Source organism: Neofelis nebulosa, chromosome 10 (genome assembly GCF_028018385.1).
Source record: "Neofelis nebulosa isolate mNeoNeb1 chromosome 10, mNeoNeb1.pri, whole genome shotgun sequence".
In the NCBI taxonomy this organism is placed as follows: Eukaryota; Metazoa; Chordata; class Mammalia; order Carnivora; family Felidae; genus Neofelis; species Neofelis nebulosa.
Window position 1 is genome coordinate 6,956,392 of NC_080791.1, and position 20,651 is coordinate 6,977,042.

The 20,651-nt window shown below is 44.6% G+C and overlaps 1 protein-coding gene across 3 annotated transcripts in view; it reads right to left on the reverse strand.

Moving 5' to 3' along the window:
* Positions 1-16,265, reverse strand: part of EXPH5 (exophilin 5) — an 80,781-nt gene extending 64,516 nt beyond the window's left edge. For 2 of the 3 annotated variants that reach the window (XM_058686673.1, XM_058686672.1), the window contains exon 1: positions 15,904-16,265. In XM_058686673.1, coding sequence (XP_058542656.1) covers positions 15,904-16,220 — 317 coding nt within the window. In that variant the 5' untranslated portion in view covers positions 16,221-16,265. Of the gene's footprint in view, positions 1-8,650; positions 8,959-15,903 lie in introns of all 3 variants that reach the window. The other variant, XM_058686674.1, reaches the window with a different exon arrangement.
* Positions 16,266-20,651: the final 4,386 nt, after the last annotated feature.

Genomic DNA, 20,651 nt, shown 5'->3' on the forward strand with positions numbered 1-20,651 from the left:
AGGCAGACCATCTACGGCCTGGCCAGACAGGTGTCATGTGACCTGGCATGATGGTCATGCCCATGAGAGAATGTGAAAAGCAGCAGCCAAACAATCAAGGGCATCCTAAGAGGGCAGTGTGGGCTGTGACGTGCAAGCAGAGTGTGTGGCTGGTCCCTGGAGCCGTGTTGGTTCCCCACGTCCTTCAAACTCCAGTTTCAGTCCACGTGTAACCTTTCTGCAAAGCCCTCTCTACGTTAGGTGCCCTTAGTGAGACTCCTCCTTTCTACCCAAAGACCCTGACTCACAGGAGCAAGATGGAAACTGGGCAGGACACAGGAAGCAGCAGCCCGGAGAAGCCAGAGCAGAAGGCGGCAACTCCCAAAATGTGCCGAAGTGAGGGGAATGGTGAAACAACACAGAATGACCATGGACAGTTGTACAGGATAACAGGAAGGAAAACGCGTAAGAATTATCTGGCAGGAAGCAAAGCTTCAGCAATTTAAGCCTGGGCAGTGAGAAAGTGCAGACTCTACAGGACGAAGGAAGAGGACAACAGGAACAGGAGAGAAAAGACAACAAGGAACTGTCCTTCCCCTGCTCTGCTCAGTGCTGCTGGCCGATGAGCTCTGCAAGCTGAATCTCTAGGCTGTCACCACCTGTCAGCTGCTTCCAGCCAGACACTGGCAGGAGACTGGAGGGCGAGAAGAAGGAAGAAGTCAGGGTTTTCTCCTCCTCCGCTTCATGCAAAACTTCTGGCAGTGATTGCCTTCCCCATGCCTCCAAATCCCCAGACAGGCCTGCACGGTTGGCTGCAGTTTCTCTCGGGGCGGGGGTGGGGATCATAGCCTAGGCTTGGATAACACCACCTGCTCCCTTTTCCTCCCCAACCAGGGGTGTGCCAGAGCTGGCTTGTACTGGCTCACAAGGGCAGATTGTTAAATACTCAGGAATTTTGCAAGCTGGTTGTTAAACTAATGCTAGCTGGAAATTGGCCAATGCTACAAATCAAGGCTTTTTTTTTTTTTTTTTTTTTTTTTTTTCTCCAGGGGGAGCTAGTTACCAGCACACTGCTCCCTCCAGGCTTCCTGTAGCTGCCAGTCTCAGTTTTGCCTCAATGTTCCCTGATTGGTATCTCTTTTTACCACCCTGTAACCAATTCGCTGCACTACATTCTATTTTACATGAGGACTACTTTCTGTTTTCCTGGTGGAACCGTGATTGATGTGCCGATGATGATATCCTCAAGAGCTGTGTGCCAGCTCCCTTGTGAGAGGTAAACATTAAATTCACAACATGTGAGGTTTTAATTTTGTTTGCTTGTTTGTCTAGTAATCTTGTTAATCACTTATCCTTGTGATTAATTTTTTTAACGTTTATTTGTTTTGAGAGAGAGAGAGAGAGAGAGAGAGCGTGAGCCCAAGAGCAGGGGAGGGGCGGAGAGAGAGGGAGACTAAGGATCCCAAGCAGGTTCCCGGCTGTCAGTGCAAAGCCCCTGACGTGGGACTCAATCTCACAAACCACGCTATAAGATCATGACCTGAGCCGATGTCAAGAGTTGGACGCTTAACCAAATGAGCTGCCCAGGTACCCCTCCTTGTGATTAATTTCTAAAGCAGATTAATTCTGTTACATATTAAAAACTTACATCATCTTACCAGGGTACTGGTTTGGCTGTCAAAAGAACCAAAAAGACAACCAGGTCACTTGAAGCAGATCTCAGGATGAATGGTCTACCCTCAGTTGGGTTTGCTACCTGGCATAGAAAATGGGAAGAGGAAGAAAACTGAAACATGACCCATTATCTATGTGTATTAATAGAGTACAAATCACACTTCTCTGTACAAGAGCCTCTTCCCTACAATTTCCTTCTTAGTTTCACGATAGCTGATGGTATAGGATTTGCCTTATCAACACTTTGTTGCTGTTATTATGTTTTCCCCAGTTCTTTCTCTAAAAGGAACAACCGCAGGCCTTAGAAGTAGATGGAAATAAATTTGCTAGCCATTTGGGAAAAAAAATCAATTTGCAGAATTATCCTACTCTAAAGATAAAATATATATCAGATCATTAAAAAGTGAGCTTTAAAATTTTTTTTAATGTTTATTTATTTTTGAGAGGGGGAGGGCAGAGAGAAAGGGAGACATAGAATCTGAAGTGGGCTGCAGGCTCCAAACTGTCAGCACAGAGCCATCATGGGGCTCAAACTCACGAACCCGTGAGATCATGACCTGAGTCGAAGTCGGATGTTAACTGACTGAGCCACCAAGGCACATCAAAAAAGTTAGTTTTTTAAAAAGATTTTTAAAAGGTAGAGGTAAATGAATGTTGACCTAATCTCTAGATGGTAGAACTTTCTAATCTTAAAAAGAACATTTTTTAAAACCTGGTACATTTTGTTCTATAAAGATGGGAAAAAAATTCCTTATGATTCAGATAAATAGAAGTGCAAACTGAAAACTAGGAAATGTATTTGTAATAAATAGGACAAAAGTCAATTTCCTTAAGTATACAGAAATATATAAATCAAAAAAAAAATATATACACACAATGAGATACTATGTCAGACAGAATCTAATCTCTCCAGTTACTCTCCTTTCTGGTTTTGGTGTGGGCAGCAAAGCATTCAGTTTCAGGGGAGGGATCATGATTGGTCTAAGCCAAACATCTGAATCCCACTTCCTGGTTTCTCAATTCCCTTGTAGCAAGGGTGGCCTTACGATACGGTTCTGGTCAATGAGACATCAGGAGGAATCTACTGGGACGGCATACGGGAAAGCTTTTACTTCCATGATAAATGGCAGGTATAATTGGCTCCACCATCTTCCCTTCTTCATGCCTGGGACAGAAATGTGATGTTCAGAGCAGTTGCAGCCATCTTGTGTCGCAAGACACCATCCTGACATCCTACACCACTAACCCAGCCAGTGGGTGCCTACTTCTAGATATCCTGTTATGTCAGAAAAATTTGTCCCAAATTTGTTAAAGCCATGGTTAGATCCGTTACGTATGACAAAGAGCATTTTGAACACAAATCCCGAAATAAAAATAGGCAAAGATATGAATAGACAACTCACAAACCATGAAGTGTACACATATGAAAAAAGTTCAAGTTCATTATAACCAGTGCTAGAAATTAAATTAAAATTTTCTTTCTTTTTTTTTTTCCTACAAAATTAGCAAGGATTCTTAAAAATAATAATACCATCGGGGCGCCTGGGTGGCGCAGTCGGTTAAGCATCCGACTTCGGCCAGGTCACGATCTCGCGGTCCGTGAGTTCGAGCCCCGCGTCAGGCTCTGGGCTGATGGCTCGGAGCCTGGAGCCTGTTTCCGATTCTGTGTCTCCCTCTCTCTCTGCCCCTCCCCCGTTCATGCTCTGTCTCTCTCTGTCCCAAAAATAAATAAAAAACGTTGAAAAAAAAATTTTTTTAAATAATAATAATAATACCATCCAGGTCTGGGAGGGTAAGGTAAAATAGTAGGCTTCCCATACTGCCGGTAAAGGTGAAATTTGGTAGAACATTTTTAGGAAAGTAATTTGGTAACAGGTCACAAGAATTTAGAAAATGTGCTATAAACTAATGATTCTACTTTGTGGAATTTGCTCTACAGAAACAATTTAAATGGAATTAACAATGTTATCACAAAGGTTTGTCACAGTGTTATCTAATAAAGCAACACGAAGCAAAAAATAAGAAAAAATCGGGGCGTGTGGCTCAGTCGGTTAAGCGTCCGACTTCAGCTCAGGTCATGATCTCACAGTTCTTGAGTTCGACCCCCACATCGGGCTCTGTGCTGACAGCTCAGAGCCTGGAGCCTGCTTTGGATTCTGTGTCTCGTTCTCTCTCTACCCCTCCCCCATTCTCTGTCTCTCAAAAATAAATAAATGTTAAAAAGTTTTTATTTTAAAAATAATAAAAAATCAAAGTGGCTAAAATATTAAAAGATTAAATTATAAAATATATATAAAACAGTATGCAGCCACAAAAAATAATGTTGACTATGAATCTTTAATTTGAAGGGGTGATTTTTATGTTAGATGTTACATAAATAAACAAAAACATACACAATATGATCACAACTGTATAAAGTCAATGTGGGAGAAAACAGTTCAATGGTTCCTAAAAAGTTAAATACAGAGTTACGAAATATCACAGTAATTCCACTCCTGGGTCTATACTCAAAAGAATTGCAAACAGGGACTCACATCCTTGTAGGTGAGCTCATAGCAACACTATTCACAATAGCCAAAAAGCGGAAACAACCCAAATGTTAATCAACAGAAGAATGGATAAACAAATTGTGGTATGTACAAATGAAATATCATTCGGTTATAAAAAAGCACAAAGTGTAGATAAATCCTACAAGGTGAGTCAACCTTGAAAATATTAAGCTAACTAAAGCAGATGCAAAAAGTTACATATTGGATGGTTCCATTTATATGAAACATCCCAAATAGGTAAATACATAGAGACAGAAAGCAGATGGGTGATTACCAGTAACTGGGGGTGGGGGGGGTGGGGGTGGGGGGAGTGGGGGGGGTGGGGGGGTAGGAGGAGGGGCTGAAATTAAGAAGAACTAATGGGTTTCATTTGGGGTGAAGAAAACATTTCCAGCCTTGTGCCCACTTATCCCAACACCATCTGTTGAAAAGACTATCCTTCATTGAATTGCCTTTGCACCTTGGTAAAAAAAAAAAAAAAAAAAAAAAAATATATATATATATATATATATATATATATGTGTGTGTGTGTGTGTGTGTGTATGTGTGTGTATATATATATATATACACATATATATATATGTATATATATCCATTGGTTGTATTTTGGAGTCTACTTCTGTACTCTATACTGTTCTATTAATCTAAAGGTCTTTCCCTTCACAAATACTATGCTATGTTGATTATAGTAGCTTTACAGTAAAGCCTTAAAATCTAAGTACTGTGATTCTTTCAATTTTATTCTTCATTTTCAAAATTGTTTTCTCTATTCAATTCCCTTGCTTTTCTAATGGTTCATTCCTACTATATGGAAACTCAATAGATTTTGTTTATTGATCTTATATCCTATCACTTTGCTACATTTACTTCTTAATTCCAGGACTTTTTTTTTTTTTTTGGCAGATGTTTTTGGGGGATTTTCTTTTTTCTTTTTTAACATTTTTTAAAATGTTTTTATTTATTTTTGAGAGAGAGAGAGACAGAATGTGAGCTGGGGAGAGGCAGAGAGAGAGTGAGACAGAATCTGAAGCAGGCTCCAGGCTCTGAGCTGTCAGCATAGAGCCTGATGCGGGGCTGGCTCAAACTCACGAGCTGTTGAGATCATGACCTAAGCCACAGTCAGACGCTTGTACATCCTTGTACAAAGATTGTACATCCTTGCTTTGTTTCTGATCTTTGGGAAAAAGCATTTAGTCTTTTACCATTAGATATGATGTTGGCTATAAATTTTCTTGCAGATGCCTTTCATCAGGTTCTATGTCTTTCTTGCCAAGAGTTTTTATCATGAATGCGTGTTCAATTCTGTCAAATGCTTTTCTGCATCAATTAATGTGATAATACGGTGGTTTACAGTAATCTATTTTAAAGTACTGAACCAGCCTTACTGTTACAGGTTAAATTGTGTCCTCTAAGAAAGACATAGGAGAGTCCTAACCCCCAGTTCCTCAGACTATGACCTTATTTGGAGATAGGGACTTTACAGAGCTATTCAAATTAAAATGAACTCATTAAGGTGTGCTCTAATCCAATAGGACCGGATGTCCTTATCAAAAGGGGAAAATGTGGACAGAGACAGACGCATACACGCCCTGTGAAGACTGGTGTTACACTGCCATGGGCCAAGGAACTACCACAAACTAGGAGGCGGCCGGTAACACATCCTTCCTGAGTGCCTTCAGAGGGAGCACGGCCCCTCCCAAAACCTGGACAACACATCTTAACAAATCTGGAGAACAGAGCTGTGGTTGACGCGTTACTCTTCCGTCTGCCCCCAGCCCCCTTCCCCCTTCCACTGCTGTGAAATGCACTGTTTTAAAGTTGAAACCAAAGCAACCTTGATAGAAATATAAAACACCACAACCTTTCCTTGGGAAGTGGGGAGTTTGGTCACGGCAGCCCCCAATTTCCTCTTTCATCTAGAAAGCCTAATGCACGTGGAATGAGGAAGCTGGCTCCTGTGGTATGCCAAGCTGAGACTTTAAGTATGGCCTTTAAACAGGGCCATTGACAATGCCAATAAGGAAACGTTCCTGAGGAAAGAGAGGTGAGCCTACAGCTCTCAAATATGGGGCCTATGCAGAACTAACTGCAGAAAAACAGACCCAAATTGCTTCAGCAGGGCTCGAAGCCAGCTGGTTCAGTCTTAAGACTCATGTGTGCCAACAGGAATAAAAATGTTTTCTGACTAGGCTTAACCTGACCCTTTTTTTGTCCTTGGCTTCCCCAAATCTTTCTTTCCCTTACTTCGCATTCCTTCACAGACATAAGTCAAGGTCCAATTAATTAAAGCATCTACTAGGTGTGTGATACTCTCCATCCCTAAGACAATCCTTGACCATGTCAAGATTGACTGTACAGAACCTAACGTACCCACGGATATATTAACATTACAATATGTATAAAACATAATCAAGAAAAGGGCAGAAAAACATCCAGGTTTTTTTTAAGACAAATTATTTTGAAAGATATGAAGTTTAAAAAGATAGTCAAATATTTGTATTTATTATCAAAAGAAATAGCCATCGGGGTATCTGGCTGGCTGGGTAGGTAGAGCAAGTGACTCTTGACCTCAGGGTTGTAAGTTCGAGCCCCATATTGGTATAGAGATTACATAAAAAATATAAAATCTTAAAGAAAAAAGAAATAGCCGTCATTTTTAATAACCCATAATAATTATTAGAAATAAAATAATAGGAAAATGGTTAGAGTCCCTTTAAATATCATGCCCAAGAGATAGCCATCTTAACAGTTTGGAGCATATCCTTACAAAATGCATACATGCTTTTTCTTTTTTTTTCTTCAATGTTTAATTTTGAGAGAGACAGAGACAGAGAGACAGAGTATAAGCAGGGGAGGGGAAGAGAGAAAGGGAGACACAGAATCTGAAGCAGGTTTCAGACTCTGAGCTGTCAGCACAGAGCCTGACAGAGGGTGCGAACCCATGAACTGAGAGATCATGACCTGAGCCGAAGTCAGATGCAAAACGGACTGAGCCACCTAGGCACCCCACATACATCCTTTTTAAAACATAAATGGTTACCTGCAATTTTTTCTATATATGGCAAATAACCACCAGTTGTACCCTAACATCCATTAGGCCCTTTTTTTTTTTTTTAATGTTTACTCTTTGAGAGAGAGAAACAGAGAGCATGAGCCGGGGAGGGGCAGGGAGAGGGAGACACAGAATCTGAAGCAGGCTCCGGGCTCTGAGCCGTCAGCACAGAGCCCAACTTGGGGCTTGAACCCACGAACCGCGGGATCATGACCTGAGCCGAAAACAAGAGTTGGACGCTCAACCAACCGAGCCACCCAGGCGCCCTTTTTAGGCCCTTTTCTTTAATGATATTAGTTGGGCACATGGCAAGCTAGAATTGTATGTTCTCTAATTTCATACTCAGTGTAAATAAGAGGGCTTTTTAAAAATTATTATTTTATTTTCTACAGTTATTTCTACAGCAAACGTGGGGCTGGGCTTGAATTCACGACTCTGAGATCCAACGTCACACGCTCTTCTGACTGCGCCAGCCAGGCGCCCTGGAAATGAGAGTTTTCAAGTGAAAACATCTGTCCTCTTACAAGCTGGATGGGCGGTGTAGGGCTAATCACTCCAACCTTTTGCACGCCATGGTGGGAGGCAGTGCTGTGTAGTAATTAAGTGCACACGGACTTCACGAATCCAATACTCCCTGCACTATTATCTCAGCCACGTTACTTATCTCCCCCACCCTTCCCCTGTAGAATGGAGATTAGCAAAAAGAGCCCTTAACTCATCAGAGGGGTGTGAGAATTAAAATGAGAAAGTGTACATAAAGAGTTCAGCACAGAGCAAGGGCTAAATAAATATGGGCTATTACTACTGTCATTATCATTAGGTTTTGACAACGATAAAAATACTTGCTCTGGGGGCACCTGGCTGGCTCAAGTCGGCTGAGCATTGGACTTGGGTTCAGGTCATAATCTCACGGTTCGTGGGTTCAAGCCCCCCATCGGGCTCTGTGCTGACAGCTCAGAGCCTGGAGCCTGCTTCGGATTCTATGCTCCCTCTCTCTCTGTGCCCCTCACCCACTCTCCCTCTGTCTCTCTCTCTCTCTCTCTCTCAAAAAATAAATAAATAAACATTAAAAAAAATACCTGCTCTATCAGATTATGATAAGGCTAAACAGATATGAAAGACTTTAAAAGCTAAAAGAGTTATAATGTCACAAAGGCTAAAAAACGACACTGTCCCCAAACCTTGCAGTACGAAACTACGCTATTATAGTAATCCCACATGTACTGCACAGGGAGACCCATCCATGGCAGTAACTAGACAGGAGAATGTGTTTGACAGAAAGATGGCCCCTAGGATTAAAGGAATTAATTAAATTGGATGTTACTGGAAACTGCAGACAGCTTGGAGATCCATGTTAATCCACGTCTTATTAAACGATCAGAACAAGCAAGCCTACCTGGTCCTCCTGTGACTTCCAGGTGGTCTTCATGGTCCCTTCCCGAGGTCACACGGGGCTGCTCCAGGGCAAGCTGCGTTAGTATGAACACTTCGCCTTACAGCATTGACCATCAACCAAAAACTTTCATAGATGGAAGCCATTTGGTGCAGAATCTGTGTTTTATTCTCTGCTGTATTCTCAGGGCCAACACAATGTCTGGCACATAGTAGATGTCCCATAAATAGGAGTCCAGTGTTTCCTGAAAATTGATCTCTTAGCCAGAGGCTGACTTCACCGGCTGGGACAGCAGAGGACAGGCAGAAAGCCTAGGACAGGAGACTGTGTGTCTTAGCTTTTAAACTCTGCAAGGTGCTACAGCGTCCACAGCTATGGACCCTCCACCATTTTGATAAACATTCCCCCTCTGGAGCCGCGGCTCAAGTACGATAGTATACATCAATCAGAAATAACTAAGTTCAGGGGGCGCCTGGGTGGCTCAGTTGGTTAAGCATCCAACTTCAGCTCAGGTCATGATCTCACTGTTGGTGAGTTTGAGCCCCGCATCGGGCTCTGCGCTGACAGCTCAGAGTCTGGGGTCTGCTTCAGATTCTGTCTCCCTCTGTCTCTGCTCCTCCCTCATTCAAGCTCTGTTTCTCTCTCTCAAAAATAAACATTAAAAAAACAAACAAAACAAACAACTAAGTTCTGGAAAACCCTCCTGGGCCACAGCTTTGCCATTAAGCAAAGATAGTCTAAATTTAGACTTGCCATTTTACAACCTGATTGCATCAGGTGCTGTGATGTCTTATACTTTGTAAGTTTTCTGAAAGAGGAAAAATAAACATTTTTGATTTGTTGGTATCTGTTCTGTGAGCTGAGTAGTTGGTATAATCTCTCGGCACATCCTGTTTCGGTTACATTTATGAGACAGGGATAGGTGGCGTTGGGGGATGGACATGGGGGGTGACAAGAAGGTAGTTGTGTTTTTCAAAGATTTGTAAAAAAGTAAGATGTGGGCACCTGGGTGGCTCCGTCGGTTAAGCATCTGACTCTCGGTTCCGGCTCAGGTCACGATCTCATGGTTTCAAGAGTTCAAGCCCCATGTCGGGCTCTGGGCTGACAGTGCAGAGCCTGCTTGGGATTCTCTCTCTCTCCTCCTCTCTCTACCCTTCCCCCTCTCACACTGTCTCTGTCTCTCTGAAAATAAGTAAATAAAACTTAAAAAATAATGTTTAAAAAAGATGCTTTTTAGATTTTATGTATTAAATATGTATACATATATGAATATATATATATTACATGTATTTGTGTATATACATGTACACATGCACACACACAATTGCCTCCACAGTATGAGACAAGTATGGGGAAAATTTCCACCTGCCAATAAACTGTGACTCTAACTCTCAGCCATTTTTCCTCACTGTGGCTAGAACCACAGACTGCGCAAGGCCTGAGAAGTCCTACCTGGAACTGTCAGACTGGAACCAAAGTGGTAATTTCCACCTCTTTACATGGCTCTCAAAGTATTTCTGTAGTACAGATTCTAGACTCACAGGGCAGAGCCGGATAAATGTAACACAGACTATCGTGCGATTCGGGGTTCAGAGGTGGGAGGAATCCTGTCTGGAGCGTGGAGGGGATCTGGGGAAGGGGAAGAAGGTAAAACACACTGAGCTGAAGTGGGGAGAGAAGCTAGGGATTTCAGAAGACCCTGACTCTGGCCCATGCAGGCCATGAGTTTCCCATCAAGGAAGTATTCGCTGGAAGCCTACTGCATGCTGGCACCTTGCCTGTCCTCGGGGTCTCTGACCTCTAAGCCACGGAATCCAGTACCCTTCCCCTCCTCTGCCTTCCTGGAGCCTCAGGAGACGGCAGTGCCCAGCAGTGCTGCCCAGCAATGCACATCACACATCCTTTCCCCATCCTAGCAGTGCTGAGCTCGAGGGCAGACAAGAGACACTCATGGCTGCCAGGCAAGCCCAGTCCTTCCAGCAAATGTTTACTGTCTGTCCACCATGTGCCGGGAGCCACGTCAGGCCCCAGAGATTCACCAAAAGGAGAAGCGTAGATTTTTGCCTATTTTCTTCTAGTTGCCGTCCCCAGAAGAAACTGAAATAACAACACAGTCAGTATTTTGTGTCTGCTTTTTCACAGACCAATGACTCGTAAGCATTGCCCCTCACCTGTATTCGTGCTGAGCTTTGGGGGTCTACACCACCTTGACAACAAGATAGTCAGTAAAGGTAAAATTAAAATATCGAACCGGGCAAGATACAGTTATCTTCATAACTGTCGATCACAATGACTGAACTTTTATTGGATATTTAGATTAGAAATGCTCCACTATGTTGGTTTTATTTTCCCACTCTTCTGCTATTTTTTAATACTGTAATTATTATCTGAGAGTAAATATCTTGTTTTTCCTCGGGGAAAAATACAGTACAGTGGAAAGAATTTATTTGGGTTCAAATTCTAGCTGTCACTGGGGATCTGTGTGACCTTGGGCAAGTTCCTTAACCCTGAGACATTTCAGTTTCCTTCTGTACAAAGCCATCAACACAACTTACCCCCAAGGGATGGTGGTGAGGATTATTCAATGCTGATGGGTAAAATAATTTTTAAGTTAGATCTGGATTTAAATTCTGGCTCTGTTGCTTAACTTGGACAAGATACTCAACCTTTGTTAAGCTGTTTCCTTCTGTGTGAAACGGAAATTCAAGTGTGTGCATAACGAGGTTATTGGGACAATTAAACACATGTAACACGTTTAGTACAGTGCCTAGTATACAGTAAGGGATTGATAAATGTGAGTTGTTATCAAAATCACAGTAATTACTATTATAAAAGGCAGCACTTAATAAATGTTGGTGTGGCCATCTTCTCTACCCCAGACTCCTACTAATGAGAAATATCCAAGAATTGGACTGGGTCAAGGTTAAGGCATAACTTTATAGGTAGCGCCATATTGTTTATCAAAAGGATTGTATTCCACTTACAATTGTTATTATTATTATATGCCACTAACAAGATGCTGAATCTATCCATTTCATGCCAACCCTCACCGACAGTTTTTTCCTGTTATTTTTAAAAGTGGTATTTTGATATTACTCCCATTTGCATTTCTTTATCACTGTGAGGGTGAACATTTTCCCATAATGTTTTGTTTACTGTTAGGATATCTTCGAGCATGAACAACTTATTTTTATCTTTTGCCTGTTTATCAGTTTGAATCTTAGTGTTTTTCTTCAGTATTTGAATCAACTCTTTATCAGGAACATAAATAATATTTAATGCAAATACTTTCCCACTAAGCTGGGGCCAGAGAGATCTGATACCGATGAGGGAAGAGCAGGGGAAGTTCTGTGTGTTCAGGACCATGTCTATGGGTGGGGCTATTGGGTCTCACACAATGAATTCAACTACTCTCTGGCCTTTAACATCCACCTCTGGGCATCTCTGGCCCCGCATGACACTGTGGTTCTATATTTCTGACTATAAGATACTTCTTTGTAAGGTGCTTTGTAGACACCTCAAGCCTATTATAGATATAAATGAACTCCTCAGTTGTGCCCAACCAGCAAACTTGACAAACTTCTCCATTTGGTCCCTTATTGTTCTCGCCAAGATGCCTTTTTTTTTTTTTTTTAATGCTTATTTATTTTTTTAGACAGAGAGAGTGAGAGAGTATGCACGTACACACAAGCGGGAGAGGGGCAGAGAGAGGGAGACAGAGGATCTGAAGCAGGCTCCTTGCTCTCAGCACAGAGCCCGATACGGGGTTCGAACTCACAAACCATGAGATCATGACCTGAGCCAAAGTCGGACACGCAACCGACTGAGCCACCCAGGCGCCCCTGTTCTAGCCAAGATATCTTAAGACTCTTTCTCAATTCAGATACTCTTCTTCCCCACCCATATTCCAAAGTTTGCATTAAGCCACTTCGCTTTTATGCAAGTCCGACATTAGTACCTGTTTTCACCAACCAAATGAAATCCGAAGAAGATTTTCACTTTTATGGAAAAAAGTAAAAAGCAAAAATAACATTTAGCACGTTTCGCAGGGAGGCTTTGTGGAGGCCGCGCACCCCAAGTGGCGAGAGTGGCCCTGCCAAGCTCCTTCCCTGGGGAGCTACACTCGGCACACAAGCTGTGAGGTTTGGAACCGTGTGTGCGAGCGTCTATGCTTTACCTTGACTTATTCTGGGCATCATTCATCAAGATGTGTCCTAAGGTTTCAGAAACACCTGAAAGAGGTTATTTTGGGGGCTAGGAAAGCTCAAAATTTCTTCCGTATCAATTAATGGTAATTGCCTCTTTGTTTTATGCCACGTTGGCTTATGAAGCTTTCACAGGAAATGTTTTCTTTTGGGATAGTGGGGAAAACCTGTAGAGCAAAAAGCCCTCCCAGAGTCTCTCAGACAGGCCTGTTGTACTGTCTCCTACATAATACTCTTGCATGATAAGTCACGTGTCCTGACTTTTGATTTGGAAAATATGATCACAAAATGAGCAACGGCAGCCAAGTTGACATGTTATCTCAGGTCTTCTCTGCATGTCAGCATCTGCTACTAAAGCCACGCACGTGAGCTGGTGAGCAGCGCAAGGCCATCAGACTGCTACCGAGTGATGGGGATGTGATAGTGGGGTTCAGGAATTAACCAGCGGGAAAGAACGTACTAGAAATAATTGCCTTGAGCATTTGGCCCAAGTGTCCAATGTCCCTAAGTTATTTTTATTTTTATTTTTATTTTTATTTATTTTTTAGAGAGAGAGAGAGAGAGACAGGGAAAGCACACAAGTGGAGGAGAGTGGCAGAGGGGGAGAGAGAGAGAGAAGGAGAATCCCAAGCAGGCTCCATGCTCAGCACGGAGTCCAACTCAGGGCTCCATCCCACAACCCTGGGATCATGACCTGAGCTGAAATCAAGAGTCGAAGCAGTCCCTGGCTGGCTCAGTCGGTTAAGCGTCTGACTCTTGGTGTCTGCTCAGGTCATGATCTCACAGTTGGTGAGTTCAAGCCCCACATCAGGCTCTGTGCCGACAGCATGGAGCCTGCTTGGGATCCTCTCTTTCCCTCTCTCTCTGCCCCTCCCCTGCTTGTACTCTCTCTCAAAATAAATAAACTTAAAAAAAAAAGTCAGACGCTCAACCGATTGAGCCACCCTGGCGCCCCCCTAAATCATTATTTAAAAAATTAATTTTTAATGTATATTCATTTTTGAGAGACAGAGAGACCAAGCAGGGGAGGGGCAGAGAGAGAAGGAGACACAGAATCTGAAGCAGGTTCCAGGCTCTGAGCTGTCAGCACAGAGCCCGACGCGGGGCTCAAACCAATGAACTGGGAGATCATGACCAGCCGAAATTGGATGCTTAACCGACTGAGCCACCCAGGCGTACCCCCTAAGTTATTTTTATATTTTAATGATGACATTTTAAAAATTATTGAGGTGATTATTGTTAATAGTTGAATAGTTACAGTACTGATTTTGTCTTAGCATTATGCCTTTTTCTGTTGATGCCCCAGTTAGGATATGAGTTTCATGCAGTCGGAAAAGGTGTTTCCGCCTTCCTTCTAAGGCCCAGCCCAATGGCCTTGCCACCTACGAATACTTCTAACTCCCCCCAAAGGCGACTGCTATGGACACCATGAGCTACTATTGAGGAAACACAAGGCAAACATCAGGTCAAATATAAAAAGCCAAAATTCTCTTGAATGAAAATTAAAATACATAATATTACTACTATTTCTAAAACTACACTTCATGAGAAGCCATGAAGCATCCTCAGTGGATACTTCCTTCCCTCCTCTTGTTCCCTAATTCTCCCCTCAGTTTCCCCAACTATCTATACTGGATCACTTAAGCCCCATCCTCTCCAGAGACAGGAAACACTTCCAAGGACACACCGACAGCCCCCCAGCTCCTTAGTCCTTTTGGGAAATGTGTTGAAAACAAACTACATACAATTCTAAAGTCCTCCTTCCCCAGGCTGGGTGTGCCTGTGGATGGTGCACGTGCATATGTATGGGTGCACGCACGTGGATGTGTATGGGTGTGGACACGCAATGAGGAAATGATGGAGCCTATTTTTCTGAAGGCAGAATATGATGATGTGAAATGTACATCCTCCAACTTCAAGAGATGTATCTACTAAAGAGGTGTGAAGACAGGGCTTTGGGTTCAGTGTATTCTAACTGCTTCTACGAAGACCAACTAGGGTTTTCCTAGGTGAAGCGCATCTTTGGAGGTTTTTTTCCTGGGGGGCGAGGGATGGGCACTGGAATCTTTGAAAGGAGGGGGAAACCTAGAACCCACATCACCAAGAAACGGCTCACAAACGAAACAGTTTGCCAAATTCCAATCAATGACACACTTTTTGGTCTGAGAGTGATGGCCCGAATTCCCTTCCAGGGTCAACCGGAGAAGGCCTTGGATGGGTCTATTCTAGAATCGGTGAGAAAGTCCTCGTATTCGTTCCAGGGCCTATCCGGCACTTTGCCAGCAGAAAAACGGGTTCATTTACATCCCAGGCAATGATCTCTCGATTTTATTCTCTGGTATCTAATCCCTCACCTGTAACACTGCATAGTAAGGTTAAGGGTGAAACTGCGCAGCACTACCCGCAAGGAGACCCACGCGTTGTGGCCACTCCGCGCGTCCCAATCCGACGCCAGCTCACTCCACACAATTTGGCAAGTTGCTGGAGTTCCGGCCCTTGGGGTGGGACCACTTCGCCGCCGGGGAGATGCCATCTCTCCCAGGCGCCGCCGACTGTCGGCGAGGGCCGGAGAGAGGCGTCTCTGGGGCAGAGGGAGAACGACACTGGCGAGGGCGCACCGCCTGCAGGACCGGTGTCAGTAAGCACGTGGGTGCGCGCCCGCCAGGACCTCGCGCCGCGCAGCGCCCCCGCCCCTTTTCGCCCGCCCAGCCGGCCTCCGCCCCCGGCGACCGCTCCGGAGACGTCCGAGTCCACCCCGCCCGGGCCCCCGCGGCCGCCCGCCGCCCACGTGTGCCGGCCGGGGCGGCTCGGCGGGACCCATTCGGAAAGAGAAACGCTCCGAAGGCCGTGCCCGCCCCGGAGACTCGCAGGCCAGCCCGTCCGGGACGCCCACGGCCCTCGCGGGAGAAACCGAGCGCCGCTTTCCCCCGCGGGGCGGCGCGCTGCCCCGGAGGCCCCGACAGGTGCGCCGCCCCAGCCGCGCGCCCCCTCCGCGCGCGCCCGCGCCCCCGCAAGGCCCCGGGAAAAGAGTGAGAGGAGTTGGCCGTGTACCTGATCCTGTCCTTGTCTGCCCTCTGCAGCTCCTCATTTCTTTCCAGCACCTGAAGGATCTTCCTGGCTTCTTCGTCATTTAAGAAACTGAAATCAAACCCCTGAGGAACCTTCGTCATTTTCTCTCCTGTGTGTGAACTGCACTTCAGCTCCTTGGCGCCTTCTGTTACGAGGACATTTTTCAAGGTACAGAAGACCAGCTTCAGGAACCTGATCCCACAACCAATAAGAAGGCCGCCCCTTTGAAAATCTAAAACCACAAAGTGAGGGAACAGCCCACACCCACGGGGCTCAGGTCGACAACACCTTAATGACATGTTTCGCTCCACCTATCCAACCGGGAAGCGAAAGGCACGGCCCCACCGACAGAGGGAACCTATCCCATTCCAAGGGGGCGGGGCCTCCCTCGTCTCCTCCCCCCCACCCGCAGCCTCGGCCTATCAGACTTAATCAAACTAACAATTCTACACAAGGCCGCACCTAGAGGAGGCCGGAGCTGAAGGGTTGGCGCCAACGTACTGTGTGTTTTCGCTGCTGCTCTTTGCTCTCAGAACTCGAGCTGGACTAGTTGAAGGGCTGAGAAAGAATGCGAATCACAGTTAATCCTCCTTCTCAAAGAAGAGCCCATAGGAAGTAGAATTGCAGTAGGAGCTTTGGAACTGGCACAAGAGTTACCCTATTTGAAAGAAGGCTGAACTCAATGCACTGGGGGCTGTGGCCTGACCAGGCCCAAGGGATAAATGTAGTTCCTGGAAATGAGTTCTTTGCCAAGCCTCCCTTCTCACAGACACCCCCAAGCCACCCTCCTACAAAAGTCATTGTCAGGCTTTAAGGAACAAGACAAAACAAAACAAAATAAAACAAAAAACTTTTACAACCGCAGAATGGTTTATGGTGATTTAGGAGAAGACAGCCCCGGGGCAAGGGTGATGAAAATCACCTGTCTGTAGTTTTCTGTAAGATTTGATCATCTTTTCTTTTTTTTTAAAATGTTTTTATTTATTTTTGAGACAGAGAAAGAGCATGAACAGGGGAGGGTCAGAGAGAGGGAGACACAGAATCTGAAGCAGGCTCCAGTCTCTGAGCGGTCAGCACAGAGCCCGACGCGGGGCTCGAACTCACGGACCATGAGATCATGACCTGAGCCGAAGTCAGATGCTGGCTGACTGAGCCACCCAGGCGCCCCAATTTGATCATCTTCTTAATAATCTCAGAGAGGTGATTCAAGTGCCACTTTCAAACACCTAATCCTCGGACTAAAGGGAAATGTAATCCTCTGAAACCACAGAAATAGCTTTCCTAGAAAGTATTATTCTGAGATACGGAAGTTTCCAAATGTATTCATGTATATATACGTTTTAAAAATTACTGGAGCCTGGGCGTAGGGTTGTAAGAAAGCCTGGCTCCAGGGGTCCCAAACAGACCAGATTTGGCCACTGGCCACTGACAGATTCCAAAGGCAGAGGAACTCGCAGTGGTGAAATGAGGGATTTATTTCCATGAGACCAACACCAGGGAGACTGCAGACTGCCAGCGTCACAAAGACTGTTTCCAAAGTACTGGTACTTCCAAAGTACTGGTACTTCCAAAGTACCAGATTCAGATAAGAAAAATGTGGGACAAAGATCATGGGTACATGCAGGTGGGCAGTAAAGGTCAGGTTGGTGATTGTCATGGGGTCAGCCACCTGTGGTCCAGCTAGCTCAGGGCGGACCTTAGTGCTTGGGAGGGTAGTTTAGGTCCCATGGGGGGATGCTTTGCCCTCAGGATCTTTTGCCTGAGTTAGGAGATAAACTGGGAAGAGCTAATCAGGTCTTAATCAGTTAAAAAGTGCAGACCGAGGACGAAATGGATGGAGGTGATTGAAGTCCTCTTTCATAATCAAGCCTTTGGCGGAAGACATGTTTCTTTCATCTTTCTGCCCAAAAGTAACTTTATCAGATCAATGTGACTGTCCCATAGCCTTCGTTTAATCGCATCTTGCATAGTGGTGAGGATTACTGACATTTAAAGTCTACTTCCTGGGGCGCCTGGGTGGCGCAGTCGGTTGAGCGTCCGACTTCAGCTCAGGTCACGATCTCACGGTCCGTGAGTTCGAGCCCCGTGTCGGGCTCTGGGCTGATGGCTCAGAGCCTGGAGCCTGCTTCCGATTCTGTGTCTCCCTCTCTCTCTGCCCCTCCCCCGTTCATGCTCTGTCTCTATCTCAAAAATAAATAAAACGTTAAAAAAATAATAATAAAATAGTGTGTGGTGTGTGTGTGTGTGTGTGTGTGTGTGTTAGTAAATTCTACACCAATGTGGGGCTCGAACCCACAGCCCTGAGATCAAGAGTCATGCACTCCACCACCTGAGCCAGCCAGGCACCCCTCTAACATAGTCTCTGTGTTAATGATGGTAGATTAGGAGTGTGGTTTATGTACGATGTCCATTTTTTCTACTCATTAATGTGTTCATTTATTCCACATACATATGGGACTTCTTCATGTGGGCACTGGTAGGCTTTTATCCTCCTGGTGTATCAGTGAATTGATTTCAACTAACATGTAATGTCGCTTCCTGTGTGAAGGCCGTTGTGCACTGTGAAGAAGATACTGTTATCTTTATGAAGTTTATAACACAGTGGGAGAGAGAACACAAACAGAAAAACAACTGCATAACAAAGAAGAACATAATACATGTATCAAGAAAGTTCCATTAGGGCACAGAAAGAGGTCAGTTCCAGCTGAGTGATCAGGGGGAGGACGTGGTGTTTGGGTTGTAACATGAAGGGTCAGATTTCTGCAGAAAGAAATGGAGGGTGGTGGGAGGAGATGTGTGTCTACTCTAGACCAGGGATACAGTGCACCAAATAGCAGAATTACACTCCAGGAACCCGCTCATAATCCCTCATCTCCTCTAACGGCCAAAGTGAGCAAAATCTTGGGAGCTGGAGAATTCAGGGATTGGTAAATGATCTGTTTTGGCTACAGTAGGCATTCCAAATAAGGGTGATATTGGAGGCACAATAATGAATAAGAGGTTGAAAAACCCTGGGCTGGTGCATAGGACACTTAAAGAGTAAATAAGGCAGTGACTTGACTATGAATGCCACGCTAAGGAATCTGGACTCCATTGCGTGGGCAGTGATGAGTCAAGATAGGTTTTGAAGAACATTGGGGAGATGACTCTGGTAGCAGCAGATAAGAGGATGTTGGGAAGGACCCCAAGTTGCTGGAACACTGATGCAGGAGAAGAAGGGAAGGTAACCTGAATGAAAGCCAGCGGAGGTGGGGATAGAAGAGGGCTGCGATCCAAAGGCATCGGTTGGACTTCGACCCTCGTTAGATACGAGGGTTAACAAAGGAGTCACAAAGATAATGCAAAGTTTCGAGAGAAGCGTCTGGAAGGAGAGCGGTCTCTTCGATGATAGGAGAAGCATAATGTTTATAAAAATATCAGTTCAGTTTGAAACATAAAGAGTTTGAAGTAATCTGCAGTTTGTCCACATGGAGCTATTCAGCAAAAGTGAGAAACTTGAAACTTGAAACATGGATGGAGAAGTAGATTTGGAAGTCATCTGCTCAGAGGTGATGGCCAAAATCCTGTGGCCCAATAAGAAAGCCAGGGCAGGGGCGCCTGGGTGGCTCAGGCGGTTCAGCATCCGATTTTGGCTCAGGTCATGATCTCATGGTTCATGGGTTTGATCCCCGAGACAGGCTCTGTGCTGACGGCTCAGAGCCTGGAACCTGCTTCGGATTCTGTGTCTCCTCTCTCTGCCCCTACCCTACTCATGCTCATGCTCTGTCTCTGTCTCTCTCAAAACATAAAAAAAAATTAAAGTAAAAATAATTTTCAAAGGGTTATTTTCATGGGCTCATTCTGTCAGCTCCAAGCAGCCATTTTTGACCATAGTATTTATCTGGTAACCCAGGAGCCTTCCAACTGGAGAGATAGTCATCAGTTTGGTTTTGAAAGCAACAGCTGGATAGATAGCAATCATCATTAGAAACCTCCCTTAGTCTCCTGTTTTCTCCAGTCTGCCAGCCAAATCCCCAGCAGAGAGAGGGCTGGTTTAGAATGTTTTTCTTCCCTGACAGCTGACCCAGCCAAGAGAACTGCTGATCACATATTTGCTTGAATGTCTGAATTTCTGTCACCGAAATTCACCTATGACCCCAGTAGGCTATTGAAAATCATCTCTGTAGGGGCACTTAGGTGGCTTAGTCGGTTAAGCATTTGGCTTCGGCTCAGGTCATGATCTCGCAGTTCATGAGTTTGAGCCCCGTGTGGGGCTCTGTGCTGATGGGAGCCTGTTTCAGATTCTCTCTCTCTCTCTCTCTCTCTCTCTCTCAAAAATGAATAAATGTTTAAAAAAATTTTTTATAAGAGAAAATCACCTCTGTAGATTGGGGATAGTTTTCCTACCGTAATATATTTTCTTTCAACAGCACACTATGGGGTGAGTTTGGGGGGTAGCTTTCAGTGAAACAAGCAAACACAAGCCAGCTTGAATGTAAGATGTTGGTAACAGGTCTTTCTTAGTAAACAAGAGATGGAGAACTGGGAAGGCAGCTGCCAAGTTGTTCATTTCTGTTTCTACTATTCCAATTGTTCAGTGAAGAACTTTGCAAATCCACATAGAAAAACTCTTTTTTTTTTTTTTTAACTACCCCTGAAGCATCAGTCCTGAATGCACAATTATGGAATCAAGATTCCAAGGAGAACAGCAACTTCGACTCTCTGAATGTTAGGGCTTTTTTTTGTTTGTT